Source organism: Talpa occidentalis, unplaced genomic scaffold, assembly GCF_014898055.3.
Source record: "Talpa occidentalis isolate TD23 unplaced genomic scaffold, MPIMG_talOcc4v2.1 talOcc4.13, whole genome shotgun sequence".
Lineage (NCBI taxonomy): Eukaryota > Metazoa > Chordata > Mammalia > Eulipotyphla > Talpidae > Talpa > Talpa occidentalis.
Window position 1 is genome coordinate 62,580,263 of NW_023601322.1, and position 21,257 is coordinate 62,601,519.

Consider the following 21,257-nt stretch of genomic DNA (forward strand, 5'->3'; position numbering starts at 1 on the left):
CCTCTCCTGTCTCGCCCGCTGCTCCCCTTAGCAGTGTATTTCAGACTCTCTGCCTGTTCTGCTCCCCGCTCTGTCTCTGGTGAATCCTCTCACCCCCCATATCTCTGGCCTGTACCCCAGCTCTTGTATGCATAAATAAATAAATCTTTAAAAAAAAAAGATGTGGCACTAAACTATATGGGGTTTCTTAGTTCTGTCTTAACTTGCAATTAGTTTATGTATTTTTTTTTAATTTGGTGGAGAAGACCTTGAGTTTCTTGTGAGTTTTTTACATATAAAAGAAACGAGGTCACTCCCATATCTGTTAGGAGTTATGGGGCGGGGGAAAACCCCTTTGGGATTTCAAGTGGAAAGCTCATGTAGATTTTGGAAGATGTTTGGTTCATTCTTGCCTTAAGTCAGCTATTCTCCTGACTCACGCCCACTGGAGGGAAGGAGGCAGCAGCAATGCTACTGCTTTCGGAGGTGTTATTAATCCTTGCAGAGTGCCTACATGGAAGGATCTACTCATTTTGCAGATGAGAACATTGAGGCTCAATGTAAGGTTAAGTACTTCGTTCGATATCATTTAGTTGTCAGGTGGCAAAGCCATGGCAAGAAGCTTTGCCTGACTCAAAGCCTTTTCCCCTGCCCAAAGCCTTTCTTTGTACTAAACTTCCTTCCTCTCACAGAAAAAATAGAGACCAAACCAAAAACCTTACAACAACAGATTCCACAGTCTCCTTCAAGATTTTCAGTGCTTAGTTTCTGAAAGTCTACATGATAGGAGAGATTTTTTTCTTGCACCTGATGAAATCCTTCATGTTCTCATTTCTGTTCCTTTCCTCTTTTAGACACAGAAACACAAGGCCAGTATGTACACTGAAGTTTGTAAAAATAAAGTTATTACCCATCCCCACATCAACCCTGAAGCCCATTCATCTCCAGACTGAACAAACCGAGGCTCCTTTCTCCTGGTCTAGCCCAGTTGCAGGAGCCAGACCTTAGGAGGGGGTGATGAACACGTGGCTGTAGGAGTCAGGATGCTGAAGCCAGCCTGGGGGCAGTGATAAGGACATAAACAAGGAGACTGGCACAGGCAGGCCGGGGAAGATTGCCCAGATGGCAGCAGCCAGTGGAAAAAGAGGTAGCAGTTCATTTATGGCAAACATGCCAGGCAAGGAGGTGGTGAGAAATGAGTCTTGTCTTTGAGCTAGGGAAACACCCAGAACAAACAAGGGAGGGAGAAGGGAGAGAGGAGTGTTGAGGCACGAACTCTTCAACATATGCTGAGGGTTTGTGATATGGACAATTCGAGATCATTGTGAGATCATTTCAGTAAAACTTACAGTACAGTACCTTATGCATAGCCAGTTCTCAGAAAGTAGTAGGCAATCTTTTAGATTTGCAGATTGAAAAATTCAGGAGGAAAGAAAGATTGATTTGGAATGTCACACTTTGCAACTGCAGATGAAATGACGTTCACGAATGGCACCACAAACCATTAGGTGAAATGCTGATGGGAATCCTGGGAATGGATGAAGATGACAGACAGCACCTGAATAGGAATCCATGTCAATGCAAAGTAAGTGAGAGGCATTCATTTTACATGTAAAATAATGACTATGGACCCTGACCTTATGATATATACAAAAATTACTTCCTGATGATCACACACCAAAATGTAATAACTAGCCTTTCTGCCCGTGGACACCCCTAAGTAAGCACTGTAAAAGTCTCCCCTTCCACTGCCATCATGTCTAAGTCAGAGTCTCCCCCAAGGATTCAGAACACCTGCAGAAGCTCTTCGTTGGAGATTTAAGCTTTGAAACAACCAACGAAAGTCTGAGAAGCCACTTGGAGCAATGGGGACGCTCACAGATTGTGTGGCATGAGAGAGCCAGACATCAAGTGATCCAGAGGCTTTGGGTTTGTCACTGATGCTGCGGTGGAGGAGGTGGGTGCAACCAGGAATGCAAGTCCACACGAGGTGGATGGAGGAGTTGTGGAAGCAAAGAGGGCTGTGTCAGGAGAAGATCCTCAAAGACTTGGTGCCCACTTAACTGTGAAAAGGATTTTTATCTGTGGCATTAAAGAAGACTCTGAAGATGATTTTGAGATGATTCGGAGATGCTTTTGAGCAGTATGGGAAAACTGAAGTGATTGAAATCTCGACTGATCAAGGCAGTGGAAAGAAGAGAGGCATTGCTTTTGTAATCTTTGATGACCATGATTCTGTAGACAAGACTGTCTTTCAGAAATACCATACTATGAATGGTCACCACTGTGAAGTGAGGACAGCCCTATCTAAGCAAGAGATGGCCAGGGCTTTATCCAGCCAAAGAGGTCAAAGTGGTTCTGGATACTTGTGAAAGTGGTTGTTGATGAGAATGATGACCTTGGTCAAGGAGGAAACTTCAGGGGTCCAGCAGCCACGGTGGTGGATATGGCGGCATTGGGGATGGCAAAAATGAATTTGGTAATGATGGAAGTGATTTTGGAGGTGGTAGAAGCTACAATGATTTTTGGAAATTACAACAATCTATCTTAAAATTTTGGACCCATGAGAGAAGGAAGCTTTGAAGGCAGAAGCTCTGGATACTGTGGTGGTGGAGGCCAACTTCACTAACTGTGAACCCAAAGTGGCTGTGGTGGTGCCAGCAGCAGCGGTAGCTATGGCAGTGGCAGAGGTTTTAATTAACTGCCAGGAAACAAAGCTCAGCAGGAGAGAAGAACCAGAGAAGTGACAGGAAGCTGCAGGTTACCATAGAATTGTGAACTTGGCCAAGGGGTGGCAGGGCCTAGCTGCTACAAAGAAGATGTGTTTTAGATAACACTTACATGTATGGGAACAAAACTTGAGGACTGTATTTGTGATTAATTGTATAACAGGTTATTTTAGTTTTTGTTCTGTGGAAAGTGTAAAGCATTCCAACAGAGCATTTTAATGTAGATTTTTTTGCACCCACACTGTTGATTGCTAAATGTAATAGTCTGATCATGACACTGAATAAATGTGTCTTTTTTTAAAATGTGCTGTATGAAGTTAGTCTACTCTGAAGCCATCTTGGTAAACAATCCCAACAGTGTAAAGTTAGATTTCCCTCCGGGTGGTGCCAATTTCCTTTTGAAATTTATTTATAATATGCTTTGGCAGAGAAGCCATTGCTTTTAGAGATCTTGGTGTAGTTGAATTGGTAGTTGCTGTGTTGTGACTTGGAGCTCACCATTAAATTGGTCACCCATGGTGGGAGTGCAAACTGGTCCAACCACTATGGAGAGCTGTGTGGAGATTTCTGGACCTACTAAACATAGAGCTTCCATATGATCCAGCAATTCCACTCCTAGGTATTTACCCAAAGGACACAGAAACATCAATTCCAAAGAGCACCTGCACTCCTATGTTTATAGCAGCACTGTTTACAATAGCTAAGCTTTGGAAACAACCCAAATGCCCAAAAATAGATGACTGGATCAAGAAGATGTGGTACATATATACCATGGAATATTACTCAGCATTCAAAAAAGATAAACACATGCAATTTGCAGCAACATGGATGGCACTGGAAGGGATCATGCTCAGCGAAATAAGCCAAAAAGAAAAAGAAAAATACCGGATGGTCTCACTCATAGCAGGAATCTAGAAAACTTAAATAAGGGACCAGGAAAATGAATATAAGAAAGTGAAAATCAAAATCAACAAAAAAACTATGAACCAGAGACACTTTTTGGGGGGTGGGGGGGCGGGAGGGGAAGGATTGGGGTCAGAATGGGGCGTTTGCAATTGTATGGGGGAATATAAAAATAAAATTTAATATTTAAAAAAAAAAAAAAAAAAAAAAGAACAAAAAAAAAAAAAAAAATAAATTGGTCACCCAAGCAGAGTCATGGAGTTTATTTGGTTATTAATGATTGTTGGCACATCCTATGTGATATATCTAAATTGAATTATGGTACCAGATTAAATCACAGGTGGGAATGAAGCTTGTGTATCATCCATGATCATTTATAGTCAATAAACAATTTATGTTAAAAAAACCAAAACTGTAATAATTTAAACTATAAAACTCTTAGAAGAAAATGTAGGGATAAGTCTTCATGAATTGGGATTAGGCAATGGTTTCTTAGAAATGATACAAGAACCCACAAACAACATCAGAGAGACTATGTAAAGTGGGCATCATCATAATTAAAACCTTTGGTACTTCAAAGATACCACTAAGAATGTGAAAAGGCAATCCACAGGTGGGAGAAAATTTTTGCAAGTCAAATATCTGATAAAGGACTCGTATCTAGAATATGTAAAGAACTCTTACAACTCAATAGTAAGACAGATGACCCAAATGAAAATGGGCGAAGGACATGAATAGACAGTTTTCCAAGGAGCACATGCTCATAAACACACGAACAAGTTGCTTAACATCATGAGCCATCAAGGAAATGCAAATCAAAACCACAATGGATACCACGCATCATACCCACTAGGATGGCTGTAGTAAAAAAGAGATAATAAAACAAGTGTTGATGAAGATGTGAAGAAATTAGTACCCTCATACACTGTTGGTGGGAATGTAAAATGTTGTAATCACTTTGGAAAATAATTGGCAGTTCCTCAAGCAGTTAGAGCTGTCAAATGATTCCACTCCAGTGATTCCACTCCTAGTGATTCCACTCCAAGGATAGCCATGTAAAAAACATATGTCCACACAAAAACTTATGCACTGGTGTTCATTATTTATGTTTGACTATTTATAATAGTCAAAACATGAAAGAAAAAACAAAACAGATGAGTGGATACAAATAATGTGGTATAGTCACACACTGCCTAATGATGGGGATATCTTTTAAGAAATATGTCAATAGGTGATTTTGTGCTGTGAACACCATGGGGTGTAACTACGCACACCTAGATGGTACAGCCTACTACACACCACGGCTGTATGATAGCTACCTGGTCCACTGTTGTACATGAGGTCACTTGTGGACCAAAATGTCTTTAAGCAGCACAACCGTATATCTGCACAACTGAACATTATCCAACCATTACATGGAATGACGTATGACACATGTGACAACTTGATGAACTTGAAAGAAGTCACCACTAATGACCAAATATTGTATGATTCCACTTATATGAATTGCACAGAATAGGTCAATCTATAAAGACAGAAGGTAAATTAGTGCTGCCTGGGACTGGGTTGTGGGGGTGAAAGGAAATGGTGGGATGGGAGGTGGAAAGTAAGGGATGCAAGGTTTCTTTTCAGAATAATTAACATGTTTAAAATTGTGGAGGTGGATGTATGACTCTGTGAATGTACTAAAAGCCACTGAGATGCATAAATAAAACAAGAAAAGAGCATTTAGTGCAGTCTATGTTTTTTTTTTTTAAATAATTAATTCATTTATACAAGCACTAGGTACAGTCAGAAGCATGGGAGGGTGAGAGAATTCACCAGAGCCAGAGCCGGGAACAGAACAGGCAGACTGACGAAGTACACTGCTGAGGGGAGCAGCGGGCATGGCAGGTGAGGTCTGCGTGCCATGTGGACCCTTGCCCAGAGGCCGGGGATCGAACCGGCGCTGCAGAGGCTGCAGGCAGCTTCGCAACCCATCGCTCAACCGCTGCACCAGTGGGGAGGCCCTATTTGGGGTTCTTGCCAAAAAAGTCAAACCTGAAGCTGATTAAGCATCTAGATCTAACTACAAATTTACAGAAAGCACAGGGGAGGGAGGAATGTGTTAACAACATTGAAAAGATATGACCAGCAATATTGGGTATATGGAAAATTCAACAGGACAAATGATTTGTCTTCTTTAATGTGTATATATGGTAAAGAGCAAGGAAGAGTGAGAACCAGTAGAATAAAATAAATATAAGAGACACAGCAACCCAATGGAAGGTGTTCACCTCATTTGGCTGCTATTACAAATCAACTATAAAAATATCATTATAAGGGACTATGGTGATAATTCATGGGTGAATTGGTGGTGGGAATTTTATGGGGACTACACAATGATGTAAAAGAGACAAATCAAAAAATAAATTAAAAAAACAAATAAAGGCAAATATGGAGGGAAAAGCACAAGGGACTAAGGTGATGGTTAACAGGTGATGTGGTGGTGGGAGAATTAAGGGAACTACACCTGAGGGGAGAAATCAAATATTGCACAAAAATGAACAATGATGTAAGAAAAAAAATGAATAAATTAAAAAATAAAAGGCAAATGTGGATATTTGGGCACTGGTGACATTTGACGTTTTTAAGAAATTCTGTCTATTTTTTAGTGTGTGATAATACCATAAATTAAATTCTTAGAACAAAGCACTGAAGTTTTAAAAGAGATAGTGAGGGCCTCCCTGGTGGCGCAGCAGTTGAGCGCTGGGTTGTGAAGCTGCCCGCAGCCTCTGCAGCACCGGTTCAATCCCCGGCTGCTCCCCGGCCACTGGAGGAGGGTCCCACATGGTGCGCAGACCTCTCCTGCCGCCCGCTGCTCCCCTCAGCAGTGTACTTCGGTCCTTCTGCCTGCTCTGCTCCCCGCTTTGGCTCTGGTGAATTCTCTCACCCTCCTGTGCCTCTGACTGTACCCAGTGCTTGTATAAATAAATAAATAAATATTAAAAAAAATTAAAAAAAAATAAATAAAAGATATAGTGAAATGTGTATGGATGAAGTGATATCTGAACTTTGCTTTAAAATAACCTAACTGGGGAGCAAGTTCGTGGCTGGGGATATAAATGAAATAAGATTGGCCACGAGTGGCTAATTGCTGAAACTAGGTGGTATGTAAATGAGAGCTCATTATACTCATCTTTTATCTTTTATATATATGTGAAATTTCCCATTATAAAAAGTTCCAAAAAGGCCTCCCCTGGTGGCGCTGTGGTTGAGCGCTGGGTTGAGAAGCTGCCCACAGCATCTGCAGCGCAGGTTCCATGGCGAGGGTCCCACATGGCACGCAGACCTCTCCTGCCGCCCGCTGCTCCCCTCAGCAGTGTACTTCGTCAGTCTGCCTGTTCTGTTCCCTGCTCTGGCTCTGATGAATTCTCTCACCCTCCCACGCTTTTGACTATACCCAGCGCTTGTATAAATAAATAAATAAATCTTAAAAAAAAAAAAAGTTCCAAAAATATACAGCATAGTGATTGAGGAGAAATCTAGCAACTGATTGCTAAGAAATTCTGATTTCTAAAATTTTTACTAAGAACAATAATAAAAGTGTTAGTTTAGCAGTTAATCTTGTGAGATAGAACTCAGTCTGATTTTTTGAGGAAAATTAAGCTCAGTGTGGCTCATAACTAGTTCGAAGTCCCAGCTATTGGGGTGGCATTGGTGCCTGGTCTAAGGTAGACGGGCTTCTCCTGTACAGCACTGCTTCTCCAAGAGGCTCACGGAAGCTCTTGACCCAGAGGATGCTGGAGAGCAGACAGTGCAGGTCTGAGCCTGTTCCATTTCTTGTTTTCAGGTGTTCCCCCGGGGGACACCTACTAAGGCACTCACTGATCATTTATACAAATGGTCTGAGTGTTGTCTCCACCTGCGGGGTACACACTTGAAAATTTAACAAGCATTAAACATTTTAAGAACCTATTGGGCTCCGTAGATGGTACTTCGGGACAGACAATTGTGATGTGAACAGTTTGGGGGGGGCAGGTGTCTATTGAATGGAGCGTCCCCATTTTTCCATCCACAACCAGATTTTTCCAGTCAGTTCGAGGGCTCTGATAACTTCATTTATGAGTAGGGATTTGTTGAGTGAAAATTGCAAAGATAAAAGAAATTTATATTGGGAGATAGCAAGATGAACTACAAGCATAGGATTAATTTATTTCTGTAAATCACCTTGGAAGGAGGATTAGCTAAGAATCTTAAACAAGAATTAGCACTGGAAATGTGTCCAAAGGAAGAAGGTGGTCTTAACGTTAAGTAAAAACCATCTTCCCTGGTGGTCCTCAGCACCACAAAATTGGGTTGGGAGTTTCCTCTGAAGAATGTAGACAAAGACATGCTGAGAGAGGATTTGGACTTAAAGTTCAAGCTCCTAAAAATTGCTTTACTCAAAATATTTCAAATAGGATTGAAGGAAAGTCAGCTTCATAGAACTTGGAATTCCCCGAAGTGCATGACAACTCAGCTTCCCTGGAGCAGGGGAAGATGCTGGGGCTGGGAGGGAGGGAGGAAGCCTGGGGGAGAGAGTTACACCCCTACTGAATCAGTGACCTGCCCTTTCCCCCTCTCTATTTTCTCTTTTGCTTTTGCTTTCTATTTATTTATTTATTAAAGAGGCATGTATTTTATTTATTTATTTGTTTATTTATTTATTTGTTTGTTTGTTTGTTTGTTTGTTTATACAAGCACTGGGTACAGTCAGAAGCGCGGGAGGCTGAGAGAATTCACCAGAGCCAGAGCGGGGAGCAGAGCAGGCAGAAGGACTGAAGTACACTGCTGAGGGGAGCAGTGGGCGGCAGGAGAGGTCTGCGCGCCATGTGGGACCCTCCTCCAGTGGCCGGGGTGCAGCCGGGGATCGAACTGGCGCTGCAGAGGCCGCGGGGAGCTTCACAACCCAGCGCTCAACCGCTGCGCCACTGGGGAGGCCCTCTCTCTTTTGCTTTTGAGTAATCTGAATAGCGGAACAGGATTGGTGATTATTTAAATAAGTCAAAGGGGCCACCCCTGGTGGCGCAGTGGTTGAGCGCTGGGTTTTGAAGCTGCCCGCAGCCTCTGCGGCGCCGGTTCCATCCCCGGCTGCTCCCTGGCCACCGGAGGAGGGTTCCACATGGCGCGCAGACCTCTCCTGCCGCCCGCTGCTCCCCTCAGCAGTGTACTTTGGTCCTTCTGCCTGCTCTGCTCCCCGCTCTGGCTCTGGTGAATTCTCTCACCCTCCCGCGGCTTCTGACTGTACCCAGTGCTTGTATAAATAAATAAACAAAAATAAATCTTAAAAAAAAAAGAAGTTTTCAATCTAGAGAGCATGATGATAAAATGTATGCAGTATTTATAGAAAAAGAATATGCATATAGACACTGTGCTGTGGACATAGTAGGGAGATACTAATTCTGCAGGGGAGCGGTGGCAAGAGCTTCCTTGAATAAGTGGAATGTGTACAGGGTTTTGGGGGAATGGATATGAGTAGGACAGGCGCCTGTGCCAAAAATAAATTACAGGAGGAACAACATTTCTTTATTTCACAGACATTGGTTCATTGCCTAGAATAATTCAGGTGCCAGGGACAAGGACAATAGGCAAAGAGGTAGCGTAGGGGACACTGTGCTGAGGAGTGATGAGGAGACAGATCACTGCCACTTTTGTGTGAGTGTGCATGCTGGGTGCCAGAGGGGGCTGTAGCCAGATGTCATACTAAGAACTCATACAGGGGAAAGAGCAAAGGTCCATCCTCAAACCCTGTTTCTAACTTTTAGACTTTGCGCAAGTTACCTAAACTTTCTGTCCCAAGGTTTTCCTATTTGGTATAATGGGCACAGTGACACATATTCAGAACAGCTGCAGGGATAGAAGGAGAGTCAGCTTGTCTGGGAATCATCTATTTATAGTTTCTGGCTCTTACTGGCCACTTAAGGCAGCAGGTATTACTGATTCTGAGGACAGTAGGAATCGTTGGCACTTTGGAGAAGATAAATGGATGGATCTAGGTTTTCAAGAGATGAGTAAAGAGGCCACGATTAGAAGAATGGGTGAGTTGAGTGGGCTGTGAATGAGCATGAGCTGAGACTAAAGCAATAAAGTGAGACATAAAAGCAAAACTACGGCAGTGGGCTGGACTGGACAGAGGTGATAACGATCTAGGTGGCAAAGTGAGCTTGCCAACTGACTGAGGTAGGAGGTGAGGGAGAGAGGACTTGCATGCCGACAGGCTTTCTATGTGCAGTTTCCGCTAACCTCAATCTGGGACACAGTGGGAGGAAGGGGCAGGCTGAAGGGGGAGTCTTTTGGGGGAAGGGGAGGAAGAGGTTGAGTTGGCTGAGAGGTAGATTGAGGGAGAGAACCTCTTAGGATGCCTGGTGTTAGGGAGGATCATGAGTGTGGAAGACGGGGCGGGCAGGCTCCCTGTGGGGACAAGTCACATTTAGAACTGCAGGGTGGGCCTAGTTATTGTGACTTGCCCTTAAGAGAAGGTGCTGAAGGCCTTCTTTCTGACTGGAGTCCCATGCAACTGACTCCTTTCCTCTGCTGAGGCATTGAGGAGACCTTGAGATCATCTGCGGGACTTTTCCAGAAGTCAGGCTTTGGTTCCAATCCTCCTAGTTTCCCATGGAACCTACTCAGCACCTTCAGGTCTAATCCTCAATTGTTTTCCAGTGCAGTTGTTTTGAATCCAAAGTTCATCTTGGAGGTCATTTCCTGACGTTTTACTCAGATGTTCCAGGTGGTTTCCCACAGGTAGGAAGACAATGACAACAGGAAAACAAGATTCCTTGCACTGGTTTGTCTTGATGAGAAAGTAGTGCTTTGCTCCCTTTGATATTTTAAGACTTCAAGAACAATCTAAGGCTTGTCTTTACAATAGAAGGGGCACAGGGCTATTTAACCGGGATGATGTCAGAGGTGTTTTCAGAAAAATTGACTCCTGCCTCGTCCAACCCCCCTCCATCTGCTGGAGGTCTGGATATGCTTTAAACTTCCCAAATAAAAGTTTTCCCAGGCATGTTGGTCTACAGGGACTAACATTCAAATATCCCTCTTCCAGGAAACAAAAGACTGAAACAAATGCCCTCCTCTCTGCTTCCTGAACACTTGAACAGGGCCTAGGTATGATGTATTTACTCAATCAGTGTTTTCTGAACTGCATTCAGCCCATCTTCATTATTCCTGCCAGATCCATATACCAACTGTATCTTTACTAGCTTATGATTCTTTAAAGAAAAAAATCTTTAACATCTCAATATAATATTAAAAGTTTTCATGAAATTTTATCAATATAAAACTGGTATTACCTGGAGATAAAGAAGGTAACTACTAGAAAACAAAAAAATACATAGCGCCATTCAATTCAGAGATGGGCGATGGCGTGCTCACAGCTCGAAGCCTGAAGTCTTGCAATCTCTTTCTTCCAGAGTGAGATTGGCAAGTGTTAAAGACACACCAGCACCAAACTAACACCTTCCTGCTATCATCAGGGAACTTGGAGAAAATTGGGAAGAGAATAATTCTCTCAGTCTACGGTTCTGAGTTAAGATCTGATTCTCTCTGCCACATAGATATACATAAGTCATTGTGGGTGCCAGTAGGTCCTCATCCACTTTGGGGAGCCCTAGTTCCATTACAGTCAGTCACTATTTTTTGTTTCCCCACTAAACAGTGAACTTGAAAGTGAGAGCTTATTCCCGGAGTCTCGGGTACTGCACACAATACTTGGACAAAGGGAGAATAACTAAAAACCTTCTGAGATCCAGAAGACTTAGGGCAAAATATTGACAGAGGGGTGTGTGGGAAGAAGAATGAAGGTAGGTTTGGAGTCTAAAGGTAGTCAAGTGAAGACATTCAAGAAAAGAAAAGCTACAGATTTTTAAGAAGAACTACACTGACACAATGTCACCAGATGAGGTGGATGAAAAAATGCAGTGACAATAGTTTATGCTTGAGAAGTTCACAATTCTAGGCCTGATCTAGACTCACCATTTACTAATTCCATGAACTTGGCCAAATCATTTTTCTGTTGGGCCTTAATTTTAATATTTTCCTGTAAAGTGCTGATAATACCTCCCCTACAAAGGCTTTTACCATGTTTTTAGGATGGAGGGAAGGACTGAGGAGCTGCAACAAAAGAAGACTTTGCTATCAGAAGATCTTATCCTTTCTCTCTCTCTCTCTCTCTCTCTCTCTCTCCCCTTTCTTTTTCTCTTTCCTGCTTTTTATTGTCAATAAATGTTTTGAGGTTATTCTTACTGTTCTTGCTATTTTGCTAGTAGACACAATCCCTAGTACACACCACAGTTGCTAGTACATTATAAGCATTCAATCGAGGTTTACTGCTTGAGAGCCTCCCTGGTGGCGCAGCGGTTGAGCGCTGGGCTGCGAAGCTGTCCGCGGCCTCTGAAGTGCTGGTTCGATCCCCGACCGCTGGGCGAGGGTCCCACCTGGGACCTCTCCTGCCGCCCACTGCTCCCCTCAGCAGTGTACTTCGGTCCTTCTGCCTGCTCTGCTCCCCGCTCTGGCTCTGGTGAATTCTCTCACCCTCCCCCGCTTCTTACTGTACCCAGTGCTTGTATAAATAAATAAATCTTTAAAAAAAACTACTGAAAAAAAAAATAGAGGTTTATTGCTTGAAAGAGTTATATTGACCTGTGATCTTTTCTGTAGGAGACTCTTCCTCCTCCAGTCTTCCTTGTCTACGTATATCACTACCATCCTGCCCAGATATTTAAATGCAAATTCTTCATCCCTTGATTTACTGAAGAGCTAGTAGGGCATAGACACTGTAAGGGGTGCTAGGATGGGAGGGAAGGGGGAGCTTGAGAAGCTGGACCCAGCCACAGGTCTCAAAGTGGTTAGACACAAGGAAGCAGCAATGTTTGTGATTTGTTCGACTTTCCACTAGTCATCTTTAGATGTTGTTCATTAGTGGGACATTTAGAGTATGTTTTTCACAACACCTGGATAAATATGTAGAAATTCTTATAATCCACAGCCAGCTGGATCGAGAAAAGGCCAGTGCCTCTGCGGGTGGCTCCCTGGGAACAGGGTATGTATATGCCATGCCTTGGAATTCTCTCCATGCATGAAAACTTGGAGGAATACTGCTTGTTTTCATTCCTACTAGGATTCTCCATTTTAGTCCAGTCTCTGCAGGTGAGATAAATGACCAGGAAGAAGAATGTTTTTATTTATTTTTAAAAATATTTTACCAATTTTTTTTAGCAATTTCTTTCTTTCTTTTTTAAAATTTATTTATTTATACAAGCACTGGGTAGAGTCAGAAGTGCGGGAGGGTGAGAGAATTCACCAGAGCCAGAGCGGGGAACAGAACAGGCAGACTGACAAAATACACTGCTGAGGGGAGAAGCGGGCATGGCAGGAGAGGTCTGTGTGCCATGTGGGACGCTTACCAGAGGCCAGGGATCGAACTGGCGCTGCAGAGGCTGTGGGCAGCTTCACAGCCCAGCGCTCAACAACCGTTGTGCTATCGGGGAGGCCCCCAGGAAGAAGAATTTAAAGGCACAAGGGAAATGACTTGTGGCCAAATCTTTTGGGAAGCCAACTCGCAGCAGAGAGAGCCAGTTTGTATCTGCAAGTGTGCATGGTAATTTACATGCCAATGTCTAAATACAAACAATGGTTTCAGAAACATTTTGCTACTCTTTGGCTTAATTGCCAGTCACTAGGCCCCCATTTTAGAGACTGTGTGTACATGTGGAGGTGCATGTGTGCAGGCAAGTGTGCTGGAGGGAAAACTTTGGTCCCAAAGCATGTTTGGACTTGTAAAAAGCATTTGGAATGTGTGTGTATAAAGGGAGTTTTAAGTTTTTTTTGACAAAGATTGTATTTGGAGGGGAAAGGATATTGTGTGTGTGTGTGTCTGTGTGTGTGTGTGTGTGTGTGTGTGTGCACGTGCGCTCATGCGCAGGCATGCACACAGTGCAAGTGGTGGACAAAATTATGTTAACAGCCATCCTCTTAGAGATCCAGTCAGTGTCATGAGATGTATTGTGGGAGGTGATTGTTTTCCTTTTAGACCAGCACATGGGGCCTTGAGGAACCCTTGACTTTCCCCTCCTCCTTGTCTTGTTAAAAAGGGATTAGAGTCCAATTAAGCCATTTAATCCCAAGGTAGAGATTCATGTTTAAAAACAAGATTTACAGCTTTAAAAAAAACAGTGGTGCAAGTTGAGGTTTGTCCTTTCAAGCTGCCACCCGCGTGGTTCCAAAGAGTGTTTCCAGTGGAATACCCAACATGCAGCTCTTCTTAATTACTTTGCCTCATACCTCCAGCCCTTCATCTGTTAAAGAGCCCTCCAACCTAAATAGGCACACACTGTTAGAAGTACTTCTGCTTCTGGATTGCCACAACCGCCCTTCTGCTGGCTTATTTCCCTTCAGTTGGCAACTGAGGACCAGGCTTAATAATTACAGTGTTATGAGCTAAAGCTGATTGGGTGTTTAGTATGTGCCAGGCGTTGCTCTAAGCACTTTACATAAAAGTATCCAATTTGATGCTCCCCATGAAAACAACCAGGGCTGGCATTCTGAGTGTGAGACTCATGTAGTCATACATGGCCCTGTGCTTAGAAGGGTCTGCACTTGTTTAATGCTCTGCTGTTATAGTCTAGAAATTCTTAATTATGCCTTTTCAGTTTTTACTGGGCCCTACAAATTACATAACCAGTCCTTAAAACACTCAATAGCCATTGTTTCTTTTTCTTCCTTTTCATGTGATGTCTAATTCAATGCTAGAGGATGGAACAGTGATTCTCAGTTTATGCAGCCAAAACCCTGTCTGGATAGTGAAATCATCGCCTTAGAGGGAGGTTCTCCAAGGCACCGGAACCATGTGGTAGCCCTTAGCATGAAAAAGCAAAGTGCTTGTGAGGACATGGCAAGTTGTTTAGCACCTCTGAGCCTCAGTTTTCTCATCTGTAAAATGGAGATAATAATAATACCTAACCCGCAGATTGTTTCAAAGATGAAATCATTCCAGATCGTGTGAATGCAGCTGATACATAGTACGTGTGCCGATAGTAATGCGTTACAGGTGCCCAGCAGGTCCTAAACATGGTGAGGGTCATTTGCCAAACTCCCAGGTGCCCTGGTCCAGGGGGTTTGTTTCCTACCTGCCCCAGAGAGCTGGGAGGAACGTCTGCTTTCTCCATGTGCTGGGTGATCACAGAGGGATTGCTGGAGCTGATGAGCACTGGGGTGCTGATCTCCACCATATGGCGCCCGGAGGGGGAATGGACCATCCTGTTGAGAGTATTCAAGGCTGTTGTGATGGAAAACTGCCCGGGCCCCTTCCTTCTGGACCCAGGGCCCCTTTGGAGCGTGGGTGTGTTGATCTCTTTGCCTCTGGAAGAAGAGGACACCAGGGACAGGCTTTTTGTCCGGGATGGCTGACGGCTTTTGTTCTTCTCCAGAAGGTGTCTGGCTGTGAGGTTTGGCTGAAAAGACAAAAGGCCCGGGGAGAAGTCAGTCAACCTTATCTACCACGAGCAGCTCAGACCCACTTAGGTTAGACTGAAGCCAACTCAGATGCCACTGTCCAGTTATTACCTCTTGGTGAGCTATCTTCACCAATATGTCCTGGCGACTCTGCTGTATCAGTGAAACAAAGTAGTTCCTGCTCTTTTACTGAGCTCCAAAGGGGCTGAAAATAAGCCTGCTTCCCTGATGGACTGGGAGCGCTCTTTACCCATCTCTTCCAACTCCACCCCAGCCCTTTCCGTGTGGTGGGCTCCCCTCTCCTTTAGTCAAATTCCCCTAAGCCCCCACTGGGTTGTCTGTTTGCCTCCTCAGTGTCCTGCAGTCCCAATGCTTCCCCGGCATGGCATTTTCCATTCCATACTGTAATCATTTCCTTTCCTCTGCTGAACAGTTAGCTACCTGAGGGCAGGGATCTCATACACATTACTCCCTGCTGTATACCCTGGTGAATGCTTAGAGAGTGTCTGTGGAATAATGAGTGGAGAAAGTTGCTCAAGTTCATACATTTGATAAGTGTTGGAGGAAGTACACAAATCCACTCAGATTTCTGAATCTTTAAGCTAAGAGCATCTTTTACAACTTCCTTTAAATGCATTCATTACCATTCTCTCTTGTTCTATACTTCTTATTCAGTGGTATTTTGTAAATCAGAAAAGAAAAGCCCTGATATATAGAGTTTTATCAACTTCTGTGATGCAAAAATCTTCTGATGGTTAACAGTTGGCTAGCAAAATTCCTGAAAATGTAATACTCGTGTCATCCAGTAGCAGCCGGCTACCCTTGCAGCCATGTCTGTGCAACCCATGTCTGCCTTCCTCACTATATTGGTGAATTCCAACAAGAGCTATATTTTGAATACCTTACCCACCAAGTGCCCCTTTGAGTTAATTTCCTTCAGAACTCTGAAGTATGTTGACAAAACAAGAATTGGTGTGAATAAAACTTTCCAGGATGATTACTTAATTTTCCATCATTACGATTGCTACCAACTACCTTCTAAACCACATTTTATTCTCATCTCTAGAGTCAACTACAGAGGTATAAAGGAATTTGCCCATTTAGGAACTTTTTAATGACAATGATTAAAAGAGCCAATATAGAAAATATTACAGAAGATTTAGTTCCTACCTCAAGAAGCTTATAATATTGTAAAGGAAAAAGTCAAGTAGAGGAGGGGACATTATTATGTTGACGATGACAACAAGAGAGTAGAAACCCAGAGCCTCCTTGGTGGTACAGGGGCTAAGTCTCAGCACTATAAAGTAATCGCCAGCCACTTCAGCCAGGGAGCTGACCCACATAGTGCAGCAGACCTCTCCTGTCTTGCCCGCTGCTCCCCTCAGCAGTGTATTTCAGTCGATCTGCCTGTTCTGCTCCCTACTCTGTCTCTGGTGAATCCTCTCACCCCTTCACCTCTGGCCTACAATCCAGTTCTTGTGTGCATAGATAAATAAAAATAAATCTTTTAAAAAAAGAGAGAGTAAAGCCCACATGGAGTAACTTATAAATGGCAATGAGAAAAAAATCAGAATAGTTAATAAGTGCTCTGATGTGACAAAGAGTGGGGGAAGTTGTTACTCTAGAATTGGGGGTTGAGGAAGTCCCACTGAGAAGGTGACATTGAAGCTGAGACACTGATGACAGGAAGAAGCCAGCTACATGAAGATGGGGGTGATGCCCAGCAGAGGGATTAATAAATTAATGGAAAGATCCCCAAGAGGGGAAAGATCACTCTGTTTGGAGAAAAAGACAAGAAGGAAACAGAGAGAGAGAGAGAGAGGACTGGAACGGAGTGAGCAAGTATCGGGGGTGAAGTGGAGATCAGAGGGAGAGGCAGAGGCTGGGCTATGAAGGACGTGGGGGCTTCAAGTTTATTCTGGGTGTAATGGAAAGCCTTTGGCAGGATTTAGGGAGAGGAGTGACATGATTTAAATTATGCTTTAAAAAGCTCATGCTACAATTTGGCAGTTTCTTCCAAAGTTAAATATATCCTTAGCATCTGACGTAGCAATCCCACTCCTAGGTAATTACCCAAGAGAAGGAAATTTATACTCACTCAAAAAATCGGTATGCAAATGTTTACAGCAGTTTTATTTCAGTTACAAAACAAGCACAATGTCTTTCAGCTGGTGAATGGATACGCATACTCTGGCACATCCTTACAATGGAACACGACTCAATGACAAGCAGGGACGATGCATTCATACTCTGGATGCACCTTGCATGCATTACGCTAAGTGAAAGAAACCAGACTCAAAACTACATTCTCTATGACTCCATTTCTAAGACAGTCTGCAAAAAGAAAACTACAGGAGCAGAAAGAAGATCAGTGGTTGCAGGGAGTGGGAGCCTGGGAAGGAATTGATACAAGGGGGCAGCATGTTGGGGGAGTGTCGGAACTATGCTATACCTGGGTTGTGGTGTGGTCACATTATATGCAGAGTAAATTGTACTGCATGTAAATAAAATAAAATAAAAACTCATTCTGGCTGTTATTTAGAAGTGCCAGAGTAGTAAGGACACCGATTGGGAGGTTACTGAAATTAGATGAGCTGTGATAGAGCCCTAACTAGGGACAGTGTCTGACATTCCCCAGAGTTCCTGTACCTCCATTGTTCTCCCCATAGGAAGACAATATACACGGTGAGCCGAGTGGGTAAAGTTCTTTTTTTTTTTTTTTTTTTTTTTTTTTTTTTTTTTTTTTTTTTTTTTATTTTTTAAATATTAAATTTTATTTTTATATTCCCCCATACAATTGCAAACGCCCCATTCTGACCCCAATCCTTCCCCTCCCGCCCCCCCACCCCCCAAAAAGTGTCTCTGGTTCATAGTTTTTTTGTTGATTTTGATTTTCACTTTCTTATATTCATTTTCCTGGTCCCTTATTTAAGTTTTCTAGATTCCTGCTATGAGTGAGACCATCCGGTATTTTTCTTTTTCTTTTTGGCTTATTTCGCTGAGCATGATCCCTTCCAGTGCCATCCATGTTGCTGCAAATTGCATGTGTTTATCTTTTTTGAATGCTGAGTAATATTCCATGGTATATATGTACCACATCTTCTTGATCCAGTCATCTATTTTTGGGCATTTGGGCTGTTTCCAAAGCTTAGCTATTGTAAACAGTGCTGCTATAAACATAGGAATGCAGGTGCTCTTTGGAATTGATGTTTCTGTGTCCTTTGGGTAAATACCTAGGAGTGGAATTGCTGGATCATATGGAAGCTCTATGTTTAGTAGGTCCAGAAATCTCCACACAGCTCTCCATAGTGGTTGGACCAGTTTGCACTCCCACCAACAGTGCACAAGAGTTCCTTTTTCTCCACATCCTCGCCAACATTTGTTGTTGCTAGTTTTTTTAATATGTGCCATTCTCACTGGTGTGAGATGGTATCTCATGGTAGTTTTGATTTGCATTTCCCTGATTACAAGTGATGTTGAACATTTTTTCATATATCTGTTGGCCATTTGCATTTCCTCTTCAGAGAAGTTTCTTTTTAGCTCTTCTGCCCATTTTTTGACTGGATTATTTTCTTTGTTGTTGCTGAGTCTCATCAGCTCTTTGCAGATTTTTGTGATCAGTCCTTTATCATTAGTGTTGGGTGCAAAAATGTTCTCCCAGTTGGTGGGGTTTCTCTTTGTTTTTGTTATTGTCTCTTTTGCTGTGCAGAAGCTCTTTAATTTGATGTAGTCCCAGCTGTTTATCTTTCTCTTCACTATCACTGCTTTGGGTGATGTGTCTGTAAAGATGTCTTTGATGTGCAAATCCCGTAGTGTTTCGCCTATATTTCCTTCTATGTATTTTATGGTTTCAGGTCTTATGTCTAGTTCTTTAATCCATTTTGAGTTGATTTTTGTGTATGGTGTGAGGTAGTGGTCAAGCTTCATTCTTTTGCATGTAGCGACCCAGTTTTCCCAGCACCATTTATTGAACAAACTTTCTTTGCTCCAATGCATAGTCTTTGCTCCTTTGTCAAAGATTAGTTGACCATAAATCTGTGGGTTTATTTCTGGATTTTCTATTCGATTCCATTGGTCTGTATGTCTGTTCTTGTTCCAATACCATGCAGTTTTGATGATTATGGCTTTGTAGTATAGTTTGAAGTCTGGGAGTGTGATGCCTCCATTTCCTTCTTTTTTTTTCAGTAGAGCTTTGGCTATTCGGGGTTTTTGGTGATTCCATATGAATTTCATCAATAATTGTTCTATTTCTTTGAAGAATGCCATTGAGATTTTGATTGGAATAGCATTGAATCTGTATATTGCTTTTGGTAGGATGGCCATTTTAATAATGTTTATTCTTCCAATCCATGAGCAGGGGATGTCTTTCCATTTCTTTGTGTCTTCTTCTATTTCTTTTAACAGTGTTTTATAGTTTTCTTTGTATAGGTCCTTTACCTCTTTTGTTAGATTTATTCCCAAATATTTGATTTTTTTTGTTTCGATAATAAAAGGGGTGGTTTTTTTGATTTCTTCTTCTTCAGATTTATTGTTTGTGTATAGGAAGGCCACTGACTTTTGCGTGTTGATTTTGTATCCTGCCACTTTACTGAATTGATTGATGAGTTGAATTAGTTTTTCTGTGGAGATTTTGGGGTTCTCTATGTATATTATCATATCATCTGCAAATAGTGATAGTTTGACTTCTTCTTTTCCTATTTGGATTCCTTGGATGTCTTTCTCTTGTCTTATTGCTCTGGCTAGGACTTCCAGTATTATATTGAAAAGCAGTGGTGAGAGTGGACATCCTTGTCTTGTTCCAGATCTTAATGGAATTGCTTTCAGCTTTTCACCATTGAGAATGATACTGGCTGTTGGCTTGTCATAGATGGCCTTTATGATGTTGAGGTATGTTCCTTGTATCCCAAGAATTTCAAGGGCTTTTATCATGAATGGGTGTTGCACTTTGTCGAAAGCTTTCTCAGCATCTATTGATATTATCATATGGTTTTTATATTTCTTTTTGTTGATGTGTTGGATAACGTTGATTGATTTTCGGATGTTAAACCATCCTTGTGCCCCTGGAATGAATCCAACTTGGTCGTGGTGAATTATCTTATGGATACATTGTTGGATTCTGATAGCTAAAATTTTATTGAGGATTTTTGCATCAGTGTTCATTAGGGAGATTGGCCTATAGTTTTCCTTTTTTGTGTTGTCCTTATTCGGTTTTGGTATTAGTGTAATATTGGCTTCATAGAACGTGTTTGGTATTGTCCCTTCCTTCTCAATTTTTTGGAAGAGTTTGTGAAGGATAGGCACTAATTCGTCTCTGAATGTTTGGTAGAATTCATTTGTAAATCCATCAGGTCCTGGGCTTTTGTTTTTGGGGAGGTTTTTAATTACCATTTCAATTTCGCTGCTTGTAATTGGTCTGTTTAGGTGTTCTATTTCTTCTTTATCTAGCTTTGGGTGATTGTAGAGTTGTAGGAATTTGTCCATCTCCTCTAGATTGTTGAACTTGTTTCCATATAACTGTTCATAGTAGTTACTGATTATTCTTTTGATTTCTGCTGTGTCCGTTGTGATTTCTCCTCTTTCATTTATGATTCTGTGTATTTGTGCTTTCTCCCTTTTTTCCTTTGTGAGCCTGGCTAGGGGTTTGTCTATTTTATTTATTTTTTCAAAGAACCAGCTCTTGGTTTCATTGATCTTTTGGATTGTTTTTTTAGTTTCAATTTCATTTATTTCTGCTTTGGTTTTTATTATTTCTTTTCTTCTACTGATTCTGGGGTTTTTTTGTTGTTCTTTTTCTAGATCTTTGAGCTTCGAGATTAGGTTGTTTCTTTGAGTTCTTTCTTGTTTTTTGATGTGAGCTTCTATTGCTATATATTTTCCTCTTATTACTGCTTTTGCTGCATCCCATACATTTAGGATATTGGTGTCCTCCTTGTCATTCAATTCGAAGAATTTTTTAATTTCTTCTTTGATCTCCTCGTTAGTCCAGTGGTCTTCCAGTAGTGTGGCTTTTAATCTCCATGAGGTAGGATAGTTCCTTGCCTTCTTTTTATGATTTATTTCTAGTTTGATGCCTTCGTGGTCAGAAAAGATGGTTGGTATGATTTCAATCTTGGTGTATCTGTTGATGTTTGTCTTGTGCCCCAGTATGTGATCGATCCTGGAGAATGA

At 42.1% G+C, this 21,257-nt stretch overlaps 1 protein-coding gene and 1 pseudogene across 1 annotated transcript in view; one reads left to right on the forward strand and one right to left on the reverse strand.

The window, feature by feature from the left end:
• SH3RF2 (SH3 domain containing ring finger 2) overlaps positions 1-21,257 on the reverse strand; it is a 143,437-nt gene that overhangs the window by 55,670 nt on the left and 66,510 nt on the right. The window contains exon 5 of the mRNA XM_037509012.2: positions 14,765-15,088. Within this exon, the coding sequence (XP_037364909.1) occupies positions 14,765-15,088 (324 nt within the window). The remainder of the gene's footprint in view (positions 1-14,764; positions 15,089-21,257) is intronic.
• On the forward strand, positions 494-2,680 carry LOC119243720 (heterogeneous nuclear ribonucleoprotein A1-like; annotated as a pseudogene).